Source organism: Diaphorina citri, unplaced genomic scaffold, assembly GCF_000475195.1.
Source record: "Diaphorina citri unplaced genomic scaffold, Diaci psyllid genome assembly version 1.1 scaffold763, whole genome shotgun sequence".
Lineage (NCBI taxonomy): Eukaryota > Metazoa > Arthropoda > Insecta > Hemiptera > Psyllidae > Diaphorina > Diaphorina citri.
The window spans coordinates 27,934-53,168 of NW_007378196.1; the positions used below are offsets into that span (position 1 = coordinate 27,934).

Below are 25,235 nucleotides of genomic sequence, written 5' to 3' on the forward strand. Positions count from 1 at the left end.
TGCTTATTTATACTGCTCGCATAGGACTGAAAAGTCCCTTTACTCCAGCAGTGGGAGTACTATTATTGTGGTCAAATTCTCAAATTATATTGAGGATAAAATTCCATACCTCGGCTGGGATTGAACCCACGGCCTATACTGTGGTCAAATTCTCAAATTATATTGAGGATAAAATTCCATACCTCGGCTGGGATTGAACCCATACCCTCCTGTTTACCAGGCGAGCACCTTGACCACTACACCACCGAGGCAGGTGGTGTAGTGCAGGTGGTGTAATAATAATAAAGGAAGGACGGACTAAAAACAGTAAGAAGTTCTACAATAGTGCAACTCGACAGAAGTAACTCAATACGAAGAGAGGAGAGGCTCAAGTGTATAAATCCGCCTACGCGATAAGTCCATACCGGGGGGAGGGGGAGGAAGAGAAAAGGAAAGACAAAATGAACTTGGAAATAAAATTCTTAGATATTTTTTCATCTAGGCATAGGTACCACCTAAGGTAACTAAATGCTCGAATTTTACCCCAAATTTTCATCCCTTGTTCCATTTAATTCTTAGTTTCTGTCCACTGAAACGAATCACAATATCATATCGAAATGAACTTTGAACTTTCACCTATCTACAATATTTATACCCCACGAATACCACCTAAGGTAACTATAAAATGCTCGAATTTTACCCCAAATTTTCATCCCTTGTTCTATTTAATGCTTAGTTTCTGTCCACTGAAACGAATCACAATATCATATCGAAATGAACTTTGAACTTTCACCTATCTACAATATTTATACCCCACGAGCCTCAGTTATTGTTGCGGCATATTGTATGACACTGAAAAATGGCTGCCGTTAATATGATGTTTGTTCTGTCGTGAAAAATAATATCATAATTATTTACTGTAAAATAATACAATGAAAAACGGTGGAATGGAATTTCGCGAGAGATTTGAAGAAAAAATAAAAAAAAAGGAAGAAAAGAAAAGAAAAAAAATCAATAAAAAGAAGGAGCAGGAGGAGAATAAGAATTTCGATGGATAAAGGTGAAAGAGAAATTGGAGGTATAAAACTGGATGTGGAGGAGCTCCTCCTCTTCCTACTCCTCTTCTTCTTATTCTTCTTCTTCTTCTCCTTCTTCTTCCTCTTCTTCTTCTCCTTCCCCTCCTCCTCCTTCTTTCCTTTCTTCTTCCTCTCTTCCTCTCCTGTTTTGTAATTCTCCAAGCTTACCTGCCACTCTTTTTGTACCATCTGGTCTGACAAGGATTGTTCACTTTTTTAGGAAGAAGAATAGAAGAAGTTTTGTGAATAATATGGTGTTAGAATAGGTTCAAATTAGGTGTTAGGATAGGTTCAAATTTCGAACATTATTTTTTGTTTTGTTTAAATGTTTTTGTCACAAAGTTTTGTGAATAATACCTATGGTGTTAGAATAGGTTCAAATTAGGTTCAAATTTCGAACATTATTTTTTGTTTTGTTTAAATGTTTTTGTCACCAAACCTCACTATGTTGAATACATTTCAGCCCCGTGTGTTAAAATTTGTGCCCCCTGTCCTCATGTGTACTTTTGTTATGACTGTGCTCGTATTTCAACGTAAAATTTCAGCGTGAAAAAGCGAAAATCTAACGAAGCGTTCTCCTTCATAATGAATGCCTGTATTCTAATTCCATAATATCACTTGATATCTAAATGAACGAAAAGTCAAAGTGAAAGTTTTCGACTTTTAGCTAAATTTCCTTTGGGGATGAGCTATTCGCTTAAAATTTGGAGTGCACTCAAGCTCATGAGTACAATAAAATAGCAACTTTTACAAAATGACTGGAATCAAGACACAAACTGGATTCTGAGCCTCGAGAAACAAATTTTCTTTCCAAGAGAAAGGTTCAAGGAAACAAACATCAAGTTTTATGGGAGTCAACTTGAATTAAGGAAGTTGTGAGCAAAAACACATATGCAGGGAACGGTCGTAAAGTTTCCATTTCCCTTTTTAACCCCACATAAAATATCCGTTTTAGCTATGTTTTCTTGTTTTCCTTTATAATATTACGTCATATCTGTGTCGAAACACAAAGTGCGAAGATCTTTTTGCAATATCCGCTAGTAATGTTCTCCACAGGTCACTGAAGCTTAACAACTTTGTTTGTAGTTGGTATCAGGAGAGGTAGGTACTCCCATTTAATCCCACGCCAGTAAGAATATTTTGGCTGTAATTGACTGAAATGTGTGACCTGCACTATACCTATCGGGCTTAACAATTAAAAGGCTTGTCCCTCACATGACTTTTTACACTTGATGTAAAAGTAGAATTCGATTCCCACCCGGGGCGGATTTTATAATGAACGGATAATGTTCGTTCTCGGAACGGCTGCACTTGATGTAAAAGTAGAATTCGATTCCCACCCGGGGCGGATTTTATAATGAACGGATAATGTTCGTTCTCGGAACGGCTGGCTTTCTCCTAGCCTGTCTTTCTTCTCTCTTCGATTTCGGGACGATAAGACCTTAGCAGTTACAGTTCCCTCTGTCAAACGTCTTTTAAAAAATGTATAATAAAAAAATGTATAATATGTATATGAATTATTGCACGTAATGTCCTTCCCTTATTGCGATTCCCCTTGTATTTCCGCTCTAACACGTTTCGTTTCTGTGTGTGTTTCAGAGACCCGTATTAGGACATCAAACGAGACAAGACACAAAGCCGAGCACCATGTTTCTTGGATCTCGTGGCAATGCCAAAATGTATAATATGTATATGAATTTATTGCACGTATTGTCCTTCCCTTATTGCGATTCCCCTTGTATTTCCGCTCTAACACGTTTCGTTTCTGTGTGTTTCAGAGACCCGTATTAGGACATCAAACGAGACAAGACACAAAGCCGAGCACCATGTTTCTTGGATCTCGTGGCAATGCCATTTTAATTTGCGGCATGCAAGGGTCACGCTTCATGTCGCTGGGGAAAATTAAACCCCGACGTGTCTTGGGGTCGAGATGTGCTTCGTCCAGCAAGAGTATTTGGACCCCTCACTCGTCTCCCGTAAGTCTGCATGCGCGCCCGATGCAAGTAAGTGACGCCCGTGTGGACTCACCCTCCCATGTGATTTATGTTTAGATTCTAAAGTTGTGTGCACTCATAGTCGACTGCCATCGATCGATGTCGACTGAAACCGTACACTGCCTCGACAACATATGTAGATTCACCTCGTCGATCGAAGGCCATTTTTTTAAAAAAATAAGTTTCCATTTATATTTGATTGACAAAAAACTCAGAACATACATTTTTCTTATAAATGGTATACCCATGTGTAGAAGCAGAGCTTGTGCCACGGATGGGGAAGACTATGTTTGTGTGGACACAGCTTTAGTAAGTTGTAAATTATGTGTTGGATACAAATGGGACAAATGTCCTTTTGGATTCCAAGTTGTATTGTAAGTTTGTTAGCTGTGTGAACATGGGACAGATTTCTCGACGAATGGCACCAAAATGTCTGTTGTACTGTTGTCTCAATGACCATGTGATTTGTGTTTACATTTTAAGTCAATAATAATAGATTGGGTTAGTAATGTGAGTACATCTACTCGTAAACAAACAAAAATGTAGATAATTAAAATAGATGTAACCATGTGATTTTTGTTTAGATTTTAAGTCATTAATAATAGATTGGGTTAGTAATGTGAGTACATCTACTCGTAAACAAACAAAAATGTAGATAATTAAAATAGATGTAGGTAAATTTAAATACCCGCAATATGTAGGTAGATAAAAGTTATTTATAGAATAGCTCTAGCTCCTACCTGGGTCATTGAAAACGAAAATAATAATCCAGTCAGGGTTGGAATAATAGATTGAAGTTATATATAGGTACATAGGTGTACCTACTACCTACATAGATGGGTACTGGGTAGGTAGACAGGTACAAAGTTGGAATAATAGATTGAAGTTATAGGTACATAGGTGTACCTACTACCTACATAGGTGGGTAGGTACTGGGTAGGTAGACAGGTACAATTTTAACTACTTCAAAATTTAGCGGGTCAGCGGTTTTTTCTAATGAATGCTGTTTCGTTCTGACGAAGCTCCTACCTGGGACATTGAAAACGAAAATAATAACAATCCAATCAGAGTTGGAATAATAGATTGAAGTTATATATAGGTACATAGGTGTACCTACTACCTACATAGATGGGTACTGGGTAGGTAGACAGGTACAATTTTAACTACTTCAAAATTTAGCGGGTCAGCGGTTTTTTCTAATGAATGCTGTTTTGTTCTGATCTTTTTTACACCGCATCTGTGAACAAATCCCAGTCAGCAGACGTTTTAATTAAAATACTTAACTCAGCAAATCTAATTACAAAAATGAGTGGTGTTTGGACAAAACCTAAAATCTAATCCGGCGTAAAACAGCTAGCATACGTATTTATACTCGTACACACAAAAAACACTCGAACATATTGTGGGCTACAAAAGCTCTCAGCTTTTGTGTACAAACCTACAAACTCTTCACATTTCACAGTCGTTCTGATCTTTTTTACACCGCATCTGTAAACAAATCCCAGTCAGCAGTCGTTTTAATTAAAATACTTAACTCAGCAAATCTAATTACAAAAATGAGTGGTTTGGACAAAACCTAAAATCTAATCCGGCGTAAAATAGCTAGCATACGTATTTATACACACAAAAAACACTCGAACATATTGTGGGCTACAAAAGCTCTCAGGTTTTGTGTACAAACCTACAAACTCTTCACATTTCACAGTTATAATTAAGGGTGTTTTTTTCGCCAGATTACGTACCTACGTAAAAAAAGTTTCTTTTCGAGTAGGAAAATATTAATGCGGCAAAAAATTAAATCACACCTAACTCGTTTTAATTAAAATACTTAACTCAGCAAATCTAATTACAAAAATGAGTGGTTTGGACAAAACCTAAAATCTAATCCGGCGTAAAACAGCTAGCATACGTATTTATACACACAAAAAACACTCGAACATATTGTGGGCTACAAAAGCTCTCAGCTTTTGTGTACAAACCTACAAACTCTTCACATTTCACAGTTATAATTAAGGGTGTTTTTTTCACCAGATTACGTACCTACGTAAAAAAAGTTTGTTTTCGAGTAGGAAAATATTAATGCGGCAAAAAATTAAATCACACCTAACATGAGTGACACGTGGAGGGATGAGAGAGGAGTTGACATCTTGTTCGTTCAGGGCTGTAAGTGATAGTCGGTAATAGGGGTGAAATTAGAGAATATTAGAGACGAATATAAAAAGAAAAGAATATTAAAATGAAGAATACCTACTAGGGAATCTAGAGATGAATTCGATACTAGAGGTGAATTTTAAGCGATGCAACAATAGACAGATTAGAGCGACGAGAGAAATGAGGGCGCACGTACAAAGATTCCAAGAAGATGATAATAAATTTAGTAGATTATTTTAGGGATAAAAATTTCACAACAAGGGAAAAATAGTGACTAGACAAAAGATGGGGTGAGCAGATTCTATATTTTCATTAGTGACTAATACGTGACTGTCTCTAGTACAATTATGTTAGTTGCTCTCCTTGAGGGTAGATTCGTCCAAGTAAAACGGGTCAAAGTAAATAGGAGGTCCATTCTGAAGATCTTGAAATAAATAGTTCGTCATAAATTTGACCTATTCCATGAAAATATGAAATTGTATTATAATGCTTCCAAGAGTTCATTTGACAGATATGTAGCTATCACAGAAAAATGAATTCAAAGTCTTGTTTTGACTTCTTTTGATATTAGTGTGGCACGCCTCATTTACCTCGGCCAGGTGAACTATCGCTCATTGCACCTAATTTTAATCTAGCTTGATTATTGTAACCTAAATTTTGGTGTGTCTATATTTACCTATGTTTTTCCTCGTTTGTCAGTGCCGTCCCCCAAACTACGGTTACACCACTGATGAATAATAACAGTTAGGACTGATGGGTCTCTCTATTACTCACACGTGAATAACCACACACATCAGGTTTTATACGGCACGTGGAGTCATTCAAACACCTGCCTTTATAAACAAAACATTCAAGGGCATTGTTTTTATATCATAATGGGTATGGGGAAATACTCGTACATCGTACATAGGTATATAAATATTATGTCTCGGTTCCTTTTTCCTTTAAACACCTCCAAGCCCTCTTACTGTGAAAATACAAAGTAATAACAATGCGTGAAAAAAATAATAATAATAAAAATACCAACATAAATTTTGAGTTATTGGCGCAAAAGTTTTTTCCCGGCTCAATAAAAAAATACATGTTGCCGTAAAATTTTGGGAAATTGGGAAGTGAAATAACAATATTTTTCCATTAGGCAGCCCTGCTTTTATTTCCAGAATTTCCACGCATTGTTATTACTTTGTATTTTCACAGTAAGAGGGCTTGGAGGTGTTTAAAGGAAAAAGGAACCGAGACATAATATTTATATACCGATGTACGAGTATTTCCCCATACCCATTATGATATAAAAACAATGCCCTTGAATGTTTTGTTTATAAAGGCAGGTGTTTGAATGACTCCACGTGCCGTATAAAACCTGATGTGTGTGGTTATTCACGTGTGAGTAATAGAGAGACCCATCAGTCCTAACTGTTATTAGTCATCAGTGATGTAACCGTAGTTTGGGGGACGGCACTGACAAACGAGGAAAAAAATAGGTAAATACCTATAGACAGACCAAAATTTAGGTTACAATAATCAAGCTAGATTCTATGTAGATAATAAGTTAGGTGCAATGAGCGATAGCTCACCTGGCCGAGGTAAATGAGGCGTGCCACAGCAAAACGTTGTAAGTGCCATACCCCCCATATTTTGGTTTTATTGCAGAAATGCGTTGTAAGTGCCAAGCTTTACAAGGTATCAAGATAAAATATATTACTTTATTTATTTGGTAAAAATTATAGGTAAATACCTATAGACACACCAAAATTTAGGTTACAATAATCAAGCTAGATTCTATGTAGATAATAAATTAGGTGCAATGAGCGATAGCTCACCTAGCCGAGGTAAATGAGGCGTGCCACAGCAAAACGTTGTAAGTGCCATACCCCCCATATATTGGTTTTATTGCAGAAATGCGTTGTAAGTGCCAAGCTTTACAAGGTATCAAGATAAAATATATTTATTTCTTCTGGCGGTAAAAATTGGAACTAATCAGATTTTTATGTTCTTACTTTTAAACCTAGGTTTTTTTTTCTTTTCAGGTTCTATATGAAATTATTTTCTTTCTTTTAGTAAGGTCTATCTGCTCTAGCAAACTTCGGTTAACATTGAAAGTTTTGGCATAAATGAAATGTAGTTATTATGAGATTTAGGTATGAGATATTAAGGAGGTTCAAATTGCATAAAAGATTTCTTCAAATGCCTCCTCTTTAGAAGAACGAGACATTCTGTAACTGCATTGGAAATTTCTATTTTTATTATTTTCTTCCCCTCTTTTAATTCAACATTCCTGTCCTTCCTTACCTGGGTATATCAAAGCGCAATGTGGTCTTGTAATAATTTCAAGTCTTTTATAGTTACAGTATTCTTTAGAGCAGATAGACCGGTAGACCTGACTTTAAAAGTAAATTCTGTAACTGTATTGGATTTTCTATCCCAAGGTAAAAGAGAATTTCAATCTCTTCGTTTGGATAATATCGCAACAAAAAGCTTACTCTATAATAATAATAATAATAAAAATAAAAAAAACTGAGGGCTACTATTCAAAGCGTTATGATTATCTTCAGTTGTTTGTTTATTATTTGTCTATTTGAATTAACTGAGGCAACTTAAGGAAAAAAAATCAACTCTTTATTTCCCTGCGGACAGTCTAAATGAAGTATTTGATTGAATCGAATCTTTTGTCTAATTTTATTGTTCCCCCGTCTTGAATGGAATCGAATCTCTTTTTTTATTATTGTCCCCTCGTCTTGCCTATTGTTTTCGCGTCTCAAAATCAAATTGAATTTAATACCTTGTCTATTGTTTATTATTGTCCCCTCTCTTAGTTTGCATTGTTTCCACGTCTTGAATTAAATTGAATTTAATCTCTTGTCTAATTGCTCTCGGGTTTTGGCAATCTTGTTCCAGGGAAACCAAGCCATCCGATCCCTACAGACCGCCGAACGTCGTCGCGTGACGTCATTCTCAGACAGAGGTCAACTCAAGTATGCCCGACGGCTGGTGGTCAAACTGGGATCAGCCGTAATCACACGAGAAGACGAACATGGTCTGGCCCTGGGCCGACTGGCCTCCATTGTGGAACAGGTGAGTGGGCTAAGTTAGGCCTCCTGAGGCCAGCCACTCACTATCACTGACAGGTACACCTGATCAAGTCTACCTGATAGTGAGTGGCTGGGCTGAGGGTTGGTTACACAACGTATATAAATCTTGTCACACCTCAACTTTAATATGTAACACTTTTAAAAGCTACCCTGTACCTTCATACATCAATGATTGCGACGATACAAAAAGAGAACAAAGGTGTGTTCACAAGTCTAGGTTAGGCCTCCTGAGGCCAGCCACTCACTATCACTGACAGGTACACCTGATCAAGTCTGAGTGGCTGGCCTGAGGGTTGGTTACACAACGTATGTAAATCTTGTCACACCTCAACTTTAATGTGTAACACTTTTAAAAGCTACCCTGTACCTTCATACATCAATGATTGCGACGATACAAAAAGAGAACAAAGGTGTGTTCACAAGTCTATTTATCTTATTCCATTGACACTAGGCGTGTGTTATAAGAGCGGTTATTGAACTTGAATAACTTAAAGAATGGGGTTCAAACAAAGTTACGTACAAGGAATGGAAACACACAAAAAACATATCGAGATCATCTAATAAAAACATAGGGAGGAAGTAAAAAGAGGCTATATTTTAGATAATTTTATGTTATTATTACTATTTTTTTCCTACATTTTTCTCCCTTTTTCCTACAAAGTTATTTCATTTCAAAGTTACGTCGGCAAAAACTTTCAGTGATCGACAATAATTGAGAAAAAAAAAAATGGGAGATAAAAGAGATTTTTTATTAGTTTTTGGCTTCTTCTTTGTCTTGTTTTTTCTACTTTGTTTATTTCTTCCTTCCTTTTTTTCTCTCTTTGGGTTCTTTCTTTGTTTCCTTTATTTTTTCACAAAATCGCAAGTGAGAGTGTAAAAAACGTAAAGCTAAGAGATGTGAAAGTCAGTGATATTTATGAAGACAATGAACAATAAGGAGCCGAGACAATTGTTGAAAATTTCCAAGGGACTGGACTTTCACAAAGGCAACTTGATTGTCTTCAGACGCCCGAGAATAAAGTGGCGTAGCTTGGTGGTGTTAACTTTTGGTGCTATCCCTACACTGGGTATAGCTTGATTTATGTCCGGTATCAAAGTCGCTTTTTACTATTGACATTGCTATAAGGTGTGAATATTGAAGCTTAAGCGAAGGTTTTTACTTTCTATTTTACCTATAAAATTATATGTAGGGTGACTGTACCAGTAGTCGATCATTTTTCACGTTTTTAAGTTTCAATTAGCTCTGGTTCTATTGTTGGACACTGTTATAGCTTTTGGTGCTATCCCTACACTGGGTATAGCTTGATTTATGTCCGGTATCACAGTCACTTTACACTATTGACATTGCTAAGGTGTGAATATTGAAGCTTAAGCGAGGGTTTTTACGTTCTATTTTACCTATAAAATTATGTATCTGGTTCAATTTGCTGGGTAATATAGGTATCACGAGATGTGCCTATTGGAACTCTAGGGGACCTGTAGTGGCCCTTTTTCCGAGTTTTACAGTTCACTGAACTACTAGTTATGTACCCTAGCTAGGAAGGTATCTAGGTCATACTTTTCAGAAATGGGCTTCTGTATAATAATAGTTCTTAAAGTAGACGTTTTGTATGAATGCCTGACAACAAATATATGTATGCAATGTGCAACACACAAATGATCAATGTCTGAGTAGTTAAAATTTGCAAAGAGAAGAAAAAACATAAAATATCAAAAAACAAAACAAAAAATAGATTATTCTATGATGTTATATATTTATAAGCTTAAACTGTAGGTAATATTATCATGTGTATAAACTGTTATTGTAAACATGTTGTAAACTATGAATTTGTTAAAACTGCAAATAAATAAATTAAAAAAAAAGAATATTAAAATGAAGAATACTAGGGAATCTAGAGATGAATTCGATACTAGGGGTGAATTTTAAGCGATGCAACAATAGACACATTAGAGCGACGAGAGAAATGAGGGCGCACGTACAAAGATTCCGAGAAGATGATAATTTAGTAAATTATTTTAGGGATAAAAATTTCACAACAAGGGAAAAATAGTGACTAGACAAAAGATGGGGTGAGCAGATTCTAAATTTTCATTGGTGAAATGGTGACTAATACGTGACTGTCTCTAGTACAATTATGTAGTTGCCCTCCTTGAGGGTAGATTCGTCAAAGTAAAACGGGTAGGACCTCCTATTCTGAAGATCTTGAAATAAATAGTTTGTCATAAATTTGACCTAATGAAAATATGAAATTGTATTATAATGCTTCCAAGAGTTCATTTGACAGATACATATGTAGCTATCACAAAAAAATGAATTCGAGGTCTTGTTTTGACTTCTTTTGATATTACCCGATCCTTTAAACAACAAAAATCTAAAAGCCCCAATGGTCCAAATTTCTAGCCCTGTTGGTAAAAAATTTCCATTGCAATTGTGTACTCAAAAAGAAAAAGGAAACTCATTTAAATTCAGAGAAAAATGCCATGGAAAAAAAAATCCAGGCAACAAATGCCGTTCTAAATGTGTGACATGAGCTTTTTTCCCCTAAAGGCGTTCAAAAGTGGTTGATATACATACGCACGCATACCTAATGTGTGAAAGTAGCCTGTCATGCAAAATGTCTCTGTAGATATTATGTACATAACATAATTATGTAGGTATGTACGAGACTCGTATGTACATCCAAATGATACCTTCCTACCATTTACATAAAACACACCACGTACACCTACACTTGGGTATTTTTTTTTTTTAATCCCCCCCTCTCTTCTTCTTCCTTCCTTCCTTCCTTCCTATCTTCTCCCTTTCTTTATTCTTTTTCTTCTCCCTTCTTCTTCTTCCTCCTCTTCTTCTTATTCTTCTCCTTCTTCTTTTTTTCTTCTCCTTCTTCTTCTTCTTCTTCTTCTCCTTCTTCTTCTCCTTCTTCTTCTTATTCTTCTCCTCCTTCTTCTTCTCCTTCTTCTTCTTATTCTTCTTCTTATTCTTCTCCTTCTTCTTCTTCTTCCTCCTCTTCCTACTCCTCTTCTTCTTATTCTTCTTCTTCTCCTTCTTCTTCTTCTTCTTCTTCTTCTTCTTCTTCTTCTTCTTCCTCTTCTTCTCCTTCCCCTCCTCCTCCTTCCTTCCTTTCTTCTTCCTCTCTTCCTCCTCCTGTTTTGTAATTCTCCAAGCTTACCTGCCACTCTTTTTGTATACCATCTGGTCTGACAAGGAGTGTTCACTTTTTTAGGAAGAAGAATAGAAAAAGTTTTGTGAATAATACCTATGGTGTTAGAATAGGTTCAAATTAGGTGTTAGGATAGGTTCAAATTTCGAACATTATTTTTTGTTTTGTTTAAATGTTTTTGTCACCAAACCTCACAATGTTGAATACATTTCAGCCCCGTGTGTTAAAATTTGTGCCCCCTGTCCTCATGTGTACTTATGACTGTGCTCGTATTTCAACGTAAAATTTCAGCGTGAAAAAGCGAAAATCTAACGAAGCGTTCTCCTTCATAATGAATGCCTGTTTGTGAGCTTGTTAACTATGATGTAGGGTAAGTGTACCATTTATTCGCCCACCTAAAAAACGTACCATTTATTGGCCCACCTGTACCATACGCCACACTATGATGTATAATCCTGATGTTTTAATTAGTCTAATGCTAATGAACATCCTAGGCTTTTCACGTTGATAGGCTTTTCACGTTGAATTCAAATGCAATGTCCGATCATGGGTGGGGGGAAAATGAGTGATTATGCATAGATTTTTATGTTCTTACTTTTAAACCTAGGTTTTTTTTTCTTTTCAGGTTCTACCTATATGAAATTATTTTCTTTCTTTTAGTAAGGTCTATCTGCTCTAGCAAACTTCGGTTAACATTGAAAGTTTTGGCATAAATGAAATGTAGTTATTATGAGATTTAGGTATGAGATATTAAGGAGGTTCAAATTGCATAAAAAGATTTCTTCAAATGCCTCCTCTTTAGAAGAACGAGACATTCTGTAACTGCATTGGAAATTTCTATTTTTAATTCAAGATTCCTGTCCTTCCTTACCTGGGTATATCAAAGCGCAATGTGGTCTTGTAATAATTTCAAGTCTTTTATAGTTACAGCATTCTCTAGAGCAGATAGACCGGTAGACCTGGCTTTAAAAGTAAATTCTGTAACTGTATTATTGGATTTTCTCATTTTCTATCCCAAGGTAAAAGAGAATTTCAATCTCTTCGTTTGGATAATATCGCAACAAAAAGCTTACTCTATAATAATAATAATAACATTTCTAGCCCTGTTGGTAAAAACTTCCATTACAATTGTGTACTCAAAAAGAAAAAGAAAACTCATTTAAATTCAGAGAAAAATGCCATGGGAAAAAAAATCCAGGCAACAAATGCCGTTCTAAATGTGTGACATGAGCTTTTTTCCCTAAAGGCGATCAAAAGTGGTTGATATACATACGCACGCATAGGTACCTAATGTGTGAAAGTAGCCTGTCATGCAAAATGTCTCTGTAGATATTATGTACATAACATAATTATGTAGGTATGTACGAGACTCAAAAAAAATCCAGGCAACAAATGCCATTCTAAAAAGTTCAAAAGTGGTTGATATACATACGCACGCATACCTAATGTGTGAAATTAGCCTGTCATGCAAAATGTCTCTGTAGATAATTATGTACATAACATAATTATGTAGGTATGTACGAGACTCGTATGTACATCCAACTGATACCTTCCTACCATTTACATAAAACACACCACGTACACCTACACTTGGGTATTTTTTTTAAATCCCCCCCCCCTCTCTTCTTCTTCCTTCTTCTTCTTCTTCTTCTTCTTCTTCCTCCTCCTCTTCCTCCTCTTCTTCTTATTCTTCTTCTCCTTCTTCTTCTTCTCCTTCTTCTTCTTATTCTTCTCCTTCTTCTTCTTCTTCTTCTTCTTCTTCTTCTTCTTCTTCTTCTTCTTCTTCTCCTTATTCTTCTCCTTCTTCTTCTTCCTCCTCTTCCTACTCCTCTTCTTCTTCTTCTTCTTCTTCTTCTTCTTCTTCTTCTCCTTCTTCTTCTTCCTCTTCTTCTTCTCCTTCCCCTCCTCCTCCTTCCTTCCTTTCTTCTTCCTCTCTTCCTCCTCTTGTTTTGTCATTCTCCAAGCTTACCTGCCACTCTTTTTGTACCATCTGGTCTGACAAGGATTGTTCACTTTTTTAGGAAGAAGAATAGAAAAAGTTTTCTCAACTTGATCCAGCCTAGTTAGCTTGGAAGGTAGAGCTCCTGCCTTGTAAGCAATAAATAGTGGGTTCGAATCCCGTCCGGGGCGAACTTTACCCTGAACAGAAAAGGTACGTTCTTGAAGCCGCATTTATACAACCGTCTCCTCTTTCTCCCTTCATCTTTTCATATGGTTTTACTTCGCTTGAGTTCTCTGTTACTGATCTGGAAGGATTTTTTTTTTTTTTTTTTTTTTTTTTTTTTAAAATATTATATTTTCACTTTAACTGCTATATAAGGTACGTTCTTGAAGCATCTGGCTTTATACAACCGTCTCCTCTTTCTCCCTTCATCTTTTCATATCATATGGTTTTACTTCGCTTGAGTTCTCTGTTACTGGTTTGAAAGGATTTTTTTTTTTTTTTTGTAAACTGTTGATTTACCCTTTAACAATGTTGATTCAACAGTTTCCAATGATGTTTTGCTTCAGGTTGCTGAATGTCATCTGGAGGGACGGGAATGTATCATGGTCACATCTGGAGCTGTCGCCTTCGGAAAACAGAAACTGGCACAGGAGCTACTCATGTCCCTCAGTATGCGAGAGACACTATCACCCAAGGACCACTCTAGATCTGTAAGTCGAATAAGAATAGTCGAATAAGTCGATAAAGGAAGATCAACAATTAACATCAATAAAATTTCATATGGGCTAAAGAATCACTTTGACTCCGAGAATCCTAAAACGAATATTTACACCCATATCATCCTGATGTTCGTAGATTCGCAGTAGCTTAACCCATCCTTTAGGGTTGTTTGCCCCTACACCTATAAGCCTCGGAGTGGGCTTTTTGTGTATAATATCCTGATGTTTAAAATATCACCCAAGGACCACTCTAGATCTGTAAGTCGAATAAGAATAGTCGAATAAGTCGATAAAGGAAGATCAACAAATTAACATCAATTAAATTTCATATGGGCTAAAAAATCACTTTGACTCTGAGAACCCTAAAACGAATATTTACACCCATATCATCCTGATGTTCGTAGATTCCCAGAAGCTTAACCCATCCTTTAGGGTTGTTTGCCCCTACACCTATAAGCCTCGGAGTGGGCTTTTTGTGTATAATATCCTGATGTTTAAAATTTTACCATTGGAATACCTACTTTCTCATGATAATAATAGTGCTTATTTATACTGCTCGCATAGGACTAAAAAGTTCCTTTACTCCAGCAGTAGGCTACTACTATTATTGTGGTCAAATTCTCAAACTATATTGAGGATAAAATTCCATACCTCGGCTGGGAATGAACCCACGCCCTCCTGTTTACCAGGCGAGCGCCTTGACCACTACACCACCGAGGCAGGTGTATTGTATAGGTACCCTACCTAAACTTATTGTACCTAACAGAAAGTAAAAATTTGAATCTTTAAAATTAAGTTTTTTTTAAGGAAAACGGATGTCGACTCCCGTGGTGGCGTTAGCATAGACTGAGAGCGCAAAAAAAAAAAAAACTTTTACTCAACTTGTTTTTTCTTATTTTCCAAGCTTGCTTGTCAATCTTTGCCAGAATTTTTTTCCTCCCCCGCATTGTGGACTTTGTATTCAATTTGATGAAAACTGAATAATTTTCTGTCAGCAATTTATCAGTAATTTCTGATGCGCTGACAGTTTTCTTTCGGAGACAGTGAGAAATATTGAAATTAGTGCTATCAGAGGCTAACACGTTATTGTCCACCATTGTATGCAGTTTTTACCAGTTGAGGGCATCAATACATCATGAAATTTTGGGCGCTACAGGGCTAAATGCAAAGACGGAAAAAACGTCCTAGAAGAGATGGCTGTAACCTAATAGGTACATAATTAATTATGAAAGACAGGTAGCTATTAGTTTGTGCAAAGCTTCTAGAAAATAATATGTATTGTATAAAAACAAACTGCAAAAGATACATCTTATTGTAAGTTGTAGGTAAGTGATTATTGTAAGTGAAAAATCTATTCCCGAAACTGTTCACAATCCGCTCCTGCTCTTCCTACTATCATGAGTTCAAGACACGTTCTGACTTTTTTAAAACCGTATAAGAAGATTATACTGTCGAGGATGATTATTCTAAACCGAATACCTACATAATCACAAAGAAAGACAAAAAAAAAGTGGCCTTGTGAATTTATATCCGGATTTTCTTGTCGCCATAGGTATACATAGGTAGGTATTTCCTAAACATTAGTTCCAGGTGTAGGTGTATAGGCAATGTATGTAGGTATTACGTATAATATGTAGGTAGTCGTTTTATTTAATTTACCTTTGCTCCGATCTTTATATACGTGAATAATTTAACTATTATATACCTATTTATTTTATTCTGCGTACATACTATTTTTCCATTAATGTTAGATTTTTTTTTTATTTTATTCCACGTTCTTCTTTCTTTTCTTCTTTCAGGGTGTAGCGCCCTTACTAGAACCCAGAGCTGCAGCTGCTGTAGGAGGTAAATGTGATGGAAAAGCGGCAGTCTATTTAGAGACCCTCATCCTACATTCTGTGATTTTTAATGAAAATAAATTTTGGGATGGGAAATTTCAACGAAAAAACACTTTGCTTGACTTTTATACGTTGTTTTTTCATTAATGTCTTTTTTGTTTCCTATCGTTTTTCTTCTCCTACTCCATGCTTTTAAAAACACAACGGAGAGGATAAAATGAAAGAAAGCAGTAAGTTTGTTTTTTGAGTGATCAAATTTTATGTAACATTTTGCTTGACTTTTGTACGTTGTTTGTTCATTAATGTCTTTTTTGTTTCCTATCGTTTTTCTTCCCCTACTCCATGCTTTTAAAAACACAACGGAGAGGATAAAATGAAAGAAAGCAGTAAGTTTGTTTTTTGAGTGATCAAATTTTATGTAAGTTACCTTGAGATTCATTTGATTCCCAACCTTTCAATTCCCAACAAAGCAGGAAAAATGTGCCAAGCTATCACTTTAAAAGTTACTATGCCAGCCTAGTTAGCTTAGTTGGTACTGCGTCTGCCTTGTAAGCGCTAGGCCGCGGGTTCGATTCCCGCCCGGGGCGGATTTTATCCGTTATTTTCGATCACCTTACAGAGTTAACTTTGGAATTCTGTTAATCCAATCTACGATAATCCGATATAAAAAAAATCTTCGTCCATTCTGACGAGAGGATGTGGAAGGATGGCCAATCCGATGGGCAATCCATCAATGACCCTTGTTTATAAATACGATTCTGATGCGATGATGGGATGGTAGGTAGGTAGGTACCTTCCTAAAGTTGCCTTCAGCATCAGAATGCCTTTGGTGTTCGATAAGTTGGCCAGAGCTCGAACTAAAAAAAAAACACTGGGTTTAGCACCAATCATTCAGTTTTCAGGGTTATAAAATCCATCTCCAAGAGTGCTAAACTTTTGGAAATAATTCGCTACCCATAAAAGAAATTCCAATGGCTTGGATAAATTAGTACTATTCCACAAATCAGCTCCACAGAACCATAAAATAATTCCTACCCAGATTTATCGCGTTAAGAAGCTTTATTTCGCACCTAATAGATAAATAGGTATAAGACGAACTTTTCAATATCTTCTTCATTATCTGTTATTTTATTACCGTTTTCGGATACTCCGTTCAGGGACGTTCACAGCATACACATTTCTCGGGGCTAACTTCAACAATAGGGCCCTCTTTAAAACATTTTTTTTTTTTTTTTTTTTTTAAAAAAAAAATAATATCTTATCTATAATTTACAATATACAATGTAGGTAGCTATGGGTTTTACAAATTACAATAGTTATAGTGCCTCTACTTACAGGTGCTTTATAGCTAGTAGGGAATACCTCAAGGATTCACCACACAACTAAGGATTTACCACACAACCACGTCTAGCGGTTATATCTTACACTCAAGAGTCTATTAAATAATTATAAGGAAAGGAACTTCATAGACACTAGGGACCAGGAGAGGGTACAGATGCAAACGGAACTAATAGACAATAGGACAGAGGGACAAAAGGTCCGTTCACACTCTTATTGTGATTTTCGTTCGATTTTTTTCCTAATGTCGTCTAGGCAATGTAATTTGACTGATACACTTATGTCTGTAGATGTAAATGAGAAATGAGATTTGGTTCCAAGCCGCTTCGAGGGGCCCGTCTCCGAGGGAAAATGGGGCCGAATGAACCCCCCTGTGCAAGGCCCTCACTTCGTTTCCAGATTATTTCGTATGTTTCTTATTTCCCCATAAAAAATTCTTTTCCCAACACACATAAAACGGTGGGAATTGTGAAAATAAGGTAAAATATGCCTCAAATGCCAAATGTAAAAGTTTCGCAGGATGTGATTATATATATCTTCCTCATGCAGTGTACAAAATGTATGGTAATAGCTGTTAAATTATACATGTCAAAATTTTTCTTTGAATCCAGTGAATGTAAGTACCTATGTGCAAGTCAAAAAATCATGGCACTTCCAACGTTTTGTACACGCACAATCATTAGTTCCAATTTTTACCGCTAGAAGAAATAAATAAAGTAATATATTTTATCTTGATACCTTGTAAAGCTTGGCACTTACAACGCATTTCTGCAATAAAACCAATATATGGGGGGAGCCTATGGACATGATAAAATAAAAATATTAGCACACAATAAACATGTATTCGTATTCATATTTCAAATAACTCACTAGAAACCTTGGTAGGTATATTTTTCTCTTTTGTGAAATTCCCTAAAAAGTATCCCTGATTTCCCATTTCCATCTACGCGGCTTATCACCAGCTTTCACACTCTCTTCAGGCCTCCATCATTTCAAGAGTTTATCTCCTAAACTTTCAGCCCCTTTGCTTTTAAAACTCTTTCAATATTTATTTAGAGTTTTTTTTTCTGTTTAAAGTTTTTTTTATTTTTCTTGTTCTCCTTCTTCTTTTTCTTCGTCTTCTTCTTTTCCTTCTCCTTCCTCTTTACCCCTTTTTCCCATCTGTCGATTTACTTTGAACAATTTTCTGCGTTATTTGTTAACAAAGTAAAAAAAAAAGTTTAGGTATTTACTTTATTTTATTTTTTCTCATCTCTTCCCTCAGGTCTTAGGCCTCTTTTATGTGAGTTTAGTTCTTCGCAAATCCACAAATTTAACTTTAGTGGAATTTTAATAAGGGAACTTATAGTTTTCGTGAGGCAAAAAGACTTTTCAGTTCTATCAGGGCAGGGCATTAGACATTGTTGTAAACAAAGCATTTTCTTCTCTCATCTTCTACTTATGTCAGGCAATCGGAAACAGCGTCAGGTGTAGGGTAATAGGGCAAAGTGTTTCACTATATCTAAAGAGCATGACAAAGAGCAGTAGCCAGCAGCCACTACGGCTTTTTTTTTTTTTTTGAGACGATAAAAATTTGCTGTGGACTCCTCTCTCTCTCCTCAATGCCTGTCGAGAAAAAGTTACTGTAAAAGTTGGCTCACTACAGATCTGTCGACCAAGACGAATAGGACTGAGTCTGAGACCCTCAGCACATGGCGTTAGCTACGCCACTACGATGATAACATTACCAGAACTTTTCAATGCCTTCATTGGGTTCTTTCCAACCCTGAATGCAGAATAACAACAAGACCAGAACTTTTCAATACTTCAATGGGTTCCAACCACCCTGAATGCAGAATGGCGCAGACCAAAGGAAGTTCCCAGTAATCAATTAGACATGCAGACATCCCAGAACCACGATGTCCTCAATGAGAGGGACCCATAAACATTTGTCTCATTAAGAATATTATCATAAATAAGACTTACACTTCCAGTCCGCTCTCTATACTCAATTGAGAGAGCTTAAAGCTCTAAGCAGATTAGAACCTGTACTGACAGAGTGAACCACGGAGGGAAGATCTACTTAGAACAAAACTCGAGATTTGGAGAGTTTCAGTCAGTAGAGGAGTAATGGAGATCTGTGAAGCATGTGAAGTGAATGCCAATAATGTGACTTCAGTAATTATAAATGTACGGGCAACGAAAAAAGTCGGAACGGACATGTAGGTCCTATTCTCCTATTTCAAACAAAAAGCGCCGACTAGGGGCGGAGCTTTACAAGAACCTAACATTTTAGATAATTCCCTTCCAAAGACAAAGAAACACTGAACCATTTGCCAAAAGAAGTTGATTTCGTATGTCAGTATTAATTATTTTTATTTCTTTATTTCAATTACAACAAAAAGTGAAATGTTTAAAAAAATGGCTTCCTTGTTTTACACAGGATTTTACCTTGATAGGGTACAAGACATATTGAATTTTCTACTTTATTTAAAGTTTTCCTACACCTACAAAGGTGTCAAATATACGACTTCATTTCACACATACGGTTGCCATGGATCTGCTATAAAATTTACAATTCAGAAATATCTGAAAATTCTAAAATCCTATCAATTGACGAAAGAAAATACAATTGAATTAGGTGTAAGCCGATTATGAATAGTAGGTAGACAATAATTTTAAAAACAAGTCGCTAACAAGGGAAAGATTATGATAAATAAGTTTTGGAAAACTTCGGAGAACACAATCAAAATTAGCCTTCTAATCGGATCTTATCCAATCTTGGGGATATTTTTGTATCGAGAACTTTGGTCCAAAGTTTTATTACATCCCTTTGAAAAGTTTCTTTGGAAGTTCGTTTTAATTTTTTTATTAAATTATAAAAAATAAAAACTTGTGTTTTCTTAATAATTGCATTATGATCTAGATTTCAATCTTCGGAAATTTAATTTTATAAGCTAGAATACAGGGTGTAAATGTGATGGAAAAGCGGCAATCTATTTAGAGACCCTCATCCTACATTCTGTGATTTTTAATGAAAATAAATTTCGGGATGGGAAATTTCAACGAAAAAACATTTTGCTTGACTTTTGTACGTTGTTTGTTCATTAATGTCTTTTTTGTTTCCTATCGTTTTTCTTTCCCCACTCCATGCTTTTAAAAACACAACGGAGAGGACAAAATGAAAGAAAGCAGTAAGTTTGTTTTTTGAGCGATCAAATTTTATGTAAGTTACCTTGAGATTCATTTGATTCCCAACCTTTCAATTCCCAACAAAGCAGGAAAAATGTGCCAAGTTAGCTTAGTTGGTAGTGCGTCGGCCTTGTAAGCGCTAGGCCGCGGGTTCGATTCACGCCCGGGGCGGATTTTATCCTGATGGGATAATGTTCATTCTCGGAACGGCTGGCTTTCTCCTATCCTGTCTTCCTTCTCTCTTCGATTTCGGGACGATAAGACCATAGCAGTTACAGTTCCCTCTGTCAAACCTCAACTTTTAAAAAAAAGTTACTATTTAAAATATTAAAAGTATAGAAAAAGTAAGTACTAGAAGAGATGGCTATAACCTAATAGGTACATAATTAATTATGAAAGACAGGTAGCTATTAGTTTGTGCAAAGCTTCTAGAAATTTAATATGTATTGTATAGGAACAAACTGCAAAAGATACATCTTATTGTACGTTGTAAGTGATAATTGTAAGTGAAAAATCTATTCCCGAAACTGTTCACAATCCGCTCCTGCTCTTCCTACTATCATGAGTTCAAGACACGTTCTGACTTTGTTACTATTTAAAATATTGAAAGAAAAAGTAAGTACTAGAAGAGATGGCTATAACCTAATAGGTACATAACTAATTATGAAAGACAGATAGCTATTAGTTTGTGCAAAAAGCTTCTAGAAATATGTATAGAAACAAACTGCAAAAGATACATCTTATTGTAAGTTGTAAGTGATTATTGTAAGTGAAAAATCTATCCCCGAAACTGTTCACAATCCGCTCCTGCTCTTATCATGAGTTCAAGACACGTTCTGACTTTTACGTTTAAAAGTCCATCACGTCAACATTCCACAAATATCTCTCGAAATTCTCTCGCAGGTAGTCAAAGGATCATTGTGAAACTTCTGAAGTCACGTTTTTTGGAAGAAAAATTTGAATGAACTCTCTTTTTTGCGCCCTCCATTTGTTTGCATTTAACAAATAGAGCTCAGGAGTTGAAAATTCCTTTTCTCCTGCATCTATATTTTCTTTCTTCGCTCTATGGAGTCCTATAAAGTTAAACAGACAGTAGGTACCTTGTTTGTTTGTTTGTTTGTTGATTTTAATAGCAAAGTAAACATGCTCCCGTTACTTGTCCCAAAGAGCAAAAGCAGATTGTAGATAATTATAATTTGATGTCCTGACACCCTTTTTGTCCTATGTACCTTGTTATAAAATTGAATTCATTGAGAATTAATGAGTTTACATATTATGTACCTCGGCGCGGACGTGGACATAATAATAATTTATTTTTATTATTACTGACTTCCTCAAATATATATATATAAAAAAAAACATCAATACAAGAAGCACCAGTGTGGAGATGCCTAATACAATAAGAGCCTACCATAATATCTTATCTATAATTTACAATATACAATGTAGGTAGCTATGGGTTTTGCAAATTACAATAGAAGTGCCTCTACTTACAGGTGCTTTATAGCTAGTAGGGAATACCTCAAGGATTCAGCACACAACTAAGGATTTACCACACAACCACGTCTAGCGGTTATATCTTACACTCAGGAGTCTTCTATTAAATTATAAGAAAAGGAACTTTATAGACACTAGGAACCAGGAGAGAGTACAGATGCAAACGGAACTATTAGACAATAGGACAGAGGGACAAAAGGTCCGTTCACACTTATTGTGCTTTTCGTTCGATTTTTTTCCTAATGTCGTCTAGGCAATGTAATTTGACTGATACACTTATGTCTGTAGATGTAAATGAGAAATGAGATAAATAATAAATGAGAGACAAAAAACACACACACACACGACACGAGTTTTTTCCGGACAACACAAACCGTCCTTGTAGGCAACGTAATTCAAATGAGAGTGTTCCCTCTATACACAAAACGATTTTTTTTCCGAACGACAAGTGGGAACGGACCTTTAGGAAACATGGTCCCCATACAGAGAGCATCAATCTACAAAGCTCTGATGCACGATTTTTTTTCCGAACGACAAGTGGGAACGGACCTTTAGGAAACATGGTCCCCATCCCCATACAGAGAGCATCAATCTACAAAGCTCTGATGTAGAATTTAATAGCACCTTTCAGGTTACACTATTAAGGTTAAGACAGGCTTTGTACTATCACCTATTATGAGTTTCCTTTCATACAATAGAAACCTTTTGACTCTCTAAGTTCCTAATAACCACATCTGACGAAACGGGGGAATCCTTCAATCCTTCTTCCTGCTCTTCAAGTTCTTCCTTCTTCCCGCTAGTCTACTTCCCTTTTCCTTGAATTTCCCAATCTGCTAATGCATGTCTGCACTTGATCGTTCCTTAAGATGTCCTCTTGAATTTCAATTCAGTTGTCACTCCCAAGTGGTGAAAATTCTCCTTTATCTATACGTGTACTTATGCAGGTTAGGTACCTATGTAATTATAAAGGTTATGCTTATGAAGAGCTATGTTCTTCAAGTTCAATGTTAACAATCTTTAGTCTTCTAGAGAGGAAAAATAAGCACACTTGTATAACCTCCTACTCGTAAGTTGTTTTTTTTTTTCAAGTAAGAATGAAAATTTTACTTATTCCACAAGGAAATAGGTGAAAAGTGTCAACGGGTTAAAAATCCTCTCTTCTTCTTCTTCTTCTTCTTCTTCTTCTTCTTCTCTTTCTCCTTCTCCTCTTCCGCCTTCTCCTCCTCCTCCTTCTTCCTCTTCTTTTTCTCCTCCTCCATCTCCATCTTTAGAATAATGAGTAGGTATTATGTAGGTGCAAATAGAATAACATTATGGAGCTCACGCAAAAAGGAAAAAAAAACTTAAAGTAGCGAAGAAAAACAAAGGAATAAAAATACAAGAAAAGGGTACGAACGAAACTACGAAAAGAGGGAGAAACGGCCTTCTTCTTCTTCCTCTTCTTTTCCTCCTCCTCCATCTCCATCTTTAGAATAATGAGCAGGTATTATGTAGGTGCAAATAGAATAACATTATGGAGCTCACGCAAAAAGGAAAAAAAACTTAAAGTAGCGAAGAAAAACAAAGGAATAAAAATACAAGAAAAGGGTACGAACGAAACTACGAAAAGAGGGAGAAACGGGAAGACTGGAAGGAGAAAAAGGGAAATGAATAACGAATGCCACGGTGGGAAGGAATAGGGGAAGGGCGCAGGGAGGGAAAATGTTGCACTTTTGTTGAATTCCACTTAGAAAGGATATTCTGAGAGTAGCATTGTTTCGTCTTGGAGAAATGTAATCATTTCAAGCTACGTGAGCGGAATAAATAAGGACATTTTCTTTTTTCGTCATTAGGTTGCCATTATCTTCACCCAGGAAATATCCGAGCTCTGCGCGGTGACAGATTGAGACAAGGAGTCCCCCTTTTATTCCCTAATTTATGACTAGGGACCGAGGGGGGATTTATTATCCCTAAATACCTGGATAGTACTTATCCTAATTCTCTCTGAACAGAAGTATACGAGCACCGTAACCTAATTTCCGTCTCACCTTTGCTAATGGTGATGAGAGGTTAGGTAAAAAAAAAAAAATGGGTTAGGTAGCTCACGAAAAAAAAGCAACGATAATTGGAGCGCGTGGCTTCTGCTCTGCTTAAATTACACGAATTCAACAAAAGATTTCTTTTTTCTTCTCAATCCGTGGGTTGGAAAAAATCATCAAATTTGTTTCCTGTTTTCTTTTCTTTCTTTCTTTCTTTCTTTCTTCTTCTTCTTCTTCTTCTTCTTTCCATATCACACGTTTCTCCCTGGGCAATCTGACACGAAAAATATTGGTGCAATCAGAAAAATTCAAATCTTGTGAGTGACGATAATTTTTCATACAAATACATAGGTATAGGTATTCATTTGATCAATCCTGCCTATTTGGTTTGTATTTCAATTACCTACACGTTCCTTTTGATTGGAAATAACATGAGAGAGGTCATTTGATCAATCCTGCCTATTTGGTTTGTATTTCAATTACCTACACGTTCCTTTTGATTGGAAATAACATGAGAGAGGAAGAGAGAGATAGGCAGAGAGAGAGAGAAACAGTGAGAGAAAAAGTGGAAGAGAGGGAAAAATCAGTTTCTTATTTTCAGATCCGAAGTTCGATGTCCATCGCGCTTTTTAGTCAGTTACTACACAAAGGGAAAAATCAGTTTCTTATTTTCAGATCCGAAGTTCGATGTCCATCGCGCTTTTTAGTCAGTTACTACACAACTTAGGTTTGGAGCATTTACAGTCTCTGGCTAGCCTTGTACAGACCTAAGGCCAGATACTAGCCTTGTACAGACCACTATCAGGTAGACCTGACAGGTACACCTGATAGTGTGTGTGCTCATTAGGTATCAGGTAGACCTGACAGGCGGATCAGGTGTACCTTTACTATACACAACTGAGGTTTGGAGCATTTACAGTCTCTGGCTAGCCTTGTACAGACCTAAGGCTCACTAGACCTGATAGTGTGTGTGCTCATTAGGTATCAGGTAGACCTGACAGGCGGATCAGGTGTACCTGTTAGGTCTATCTCATAGTGAGTGGCTGGCCTAATTAAAAAAAAAAAAAAAATCATTGCTCCTATTTCTTTACAAATACCCACTTTCTACACAAACTACGATTAACCCTCTTCTACTTCTGTTCACAGGTCCTCGTCACCAAACCCGACTTCTACAATGAAGAGACCAGACGCAATCTGTTCAGTACATTCAGACACACAGACACACACACGGACCAATGGCTGAAACTTTGGATTTAGGC

At 36.3% G+C, this 25,235-nt stretch overlaps 1 protein-coding gene across 1 annotated transcript in view; it reads left to right on the top strand.

The window, feature by feature from the left end:
* The window catches only part of LOC103511889 (delta-1-pyrroline-5-carboxylate synthase-like), a 79,911-nt gene that overhangs the window by 12,400 nt on the left and 42,276 nt on the right, over positions 1 to 25,235 (top strand). The window contains exons 2-5 of the mRNA XM_026825512.1: positions 2,834 to 3,058; positions 8,096 to 8,272; positions 13,962 to 14,105; positions 15,914 to 16,012. Coding sequence (XP_026681313.1) covers positions 2,882 to 3,058; positions 8,096 to 8,272; positions 13,962 to 14,105; positions 15,914 to 16,012 — 597 coding nt within the window. The 5' untranslated portion in view covers positions 2,834 to 2,881. The remainder of the gene's footprint in view (positions 1 to 2,833; positions 3,059 to 8,095; positions 8,273 to 13,961; positions 14,106 to 15,913; positions 16,013 to 25,235) is intronic.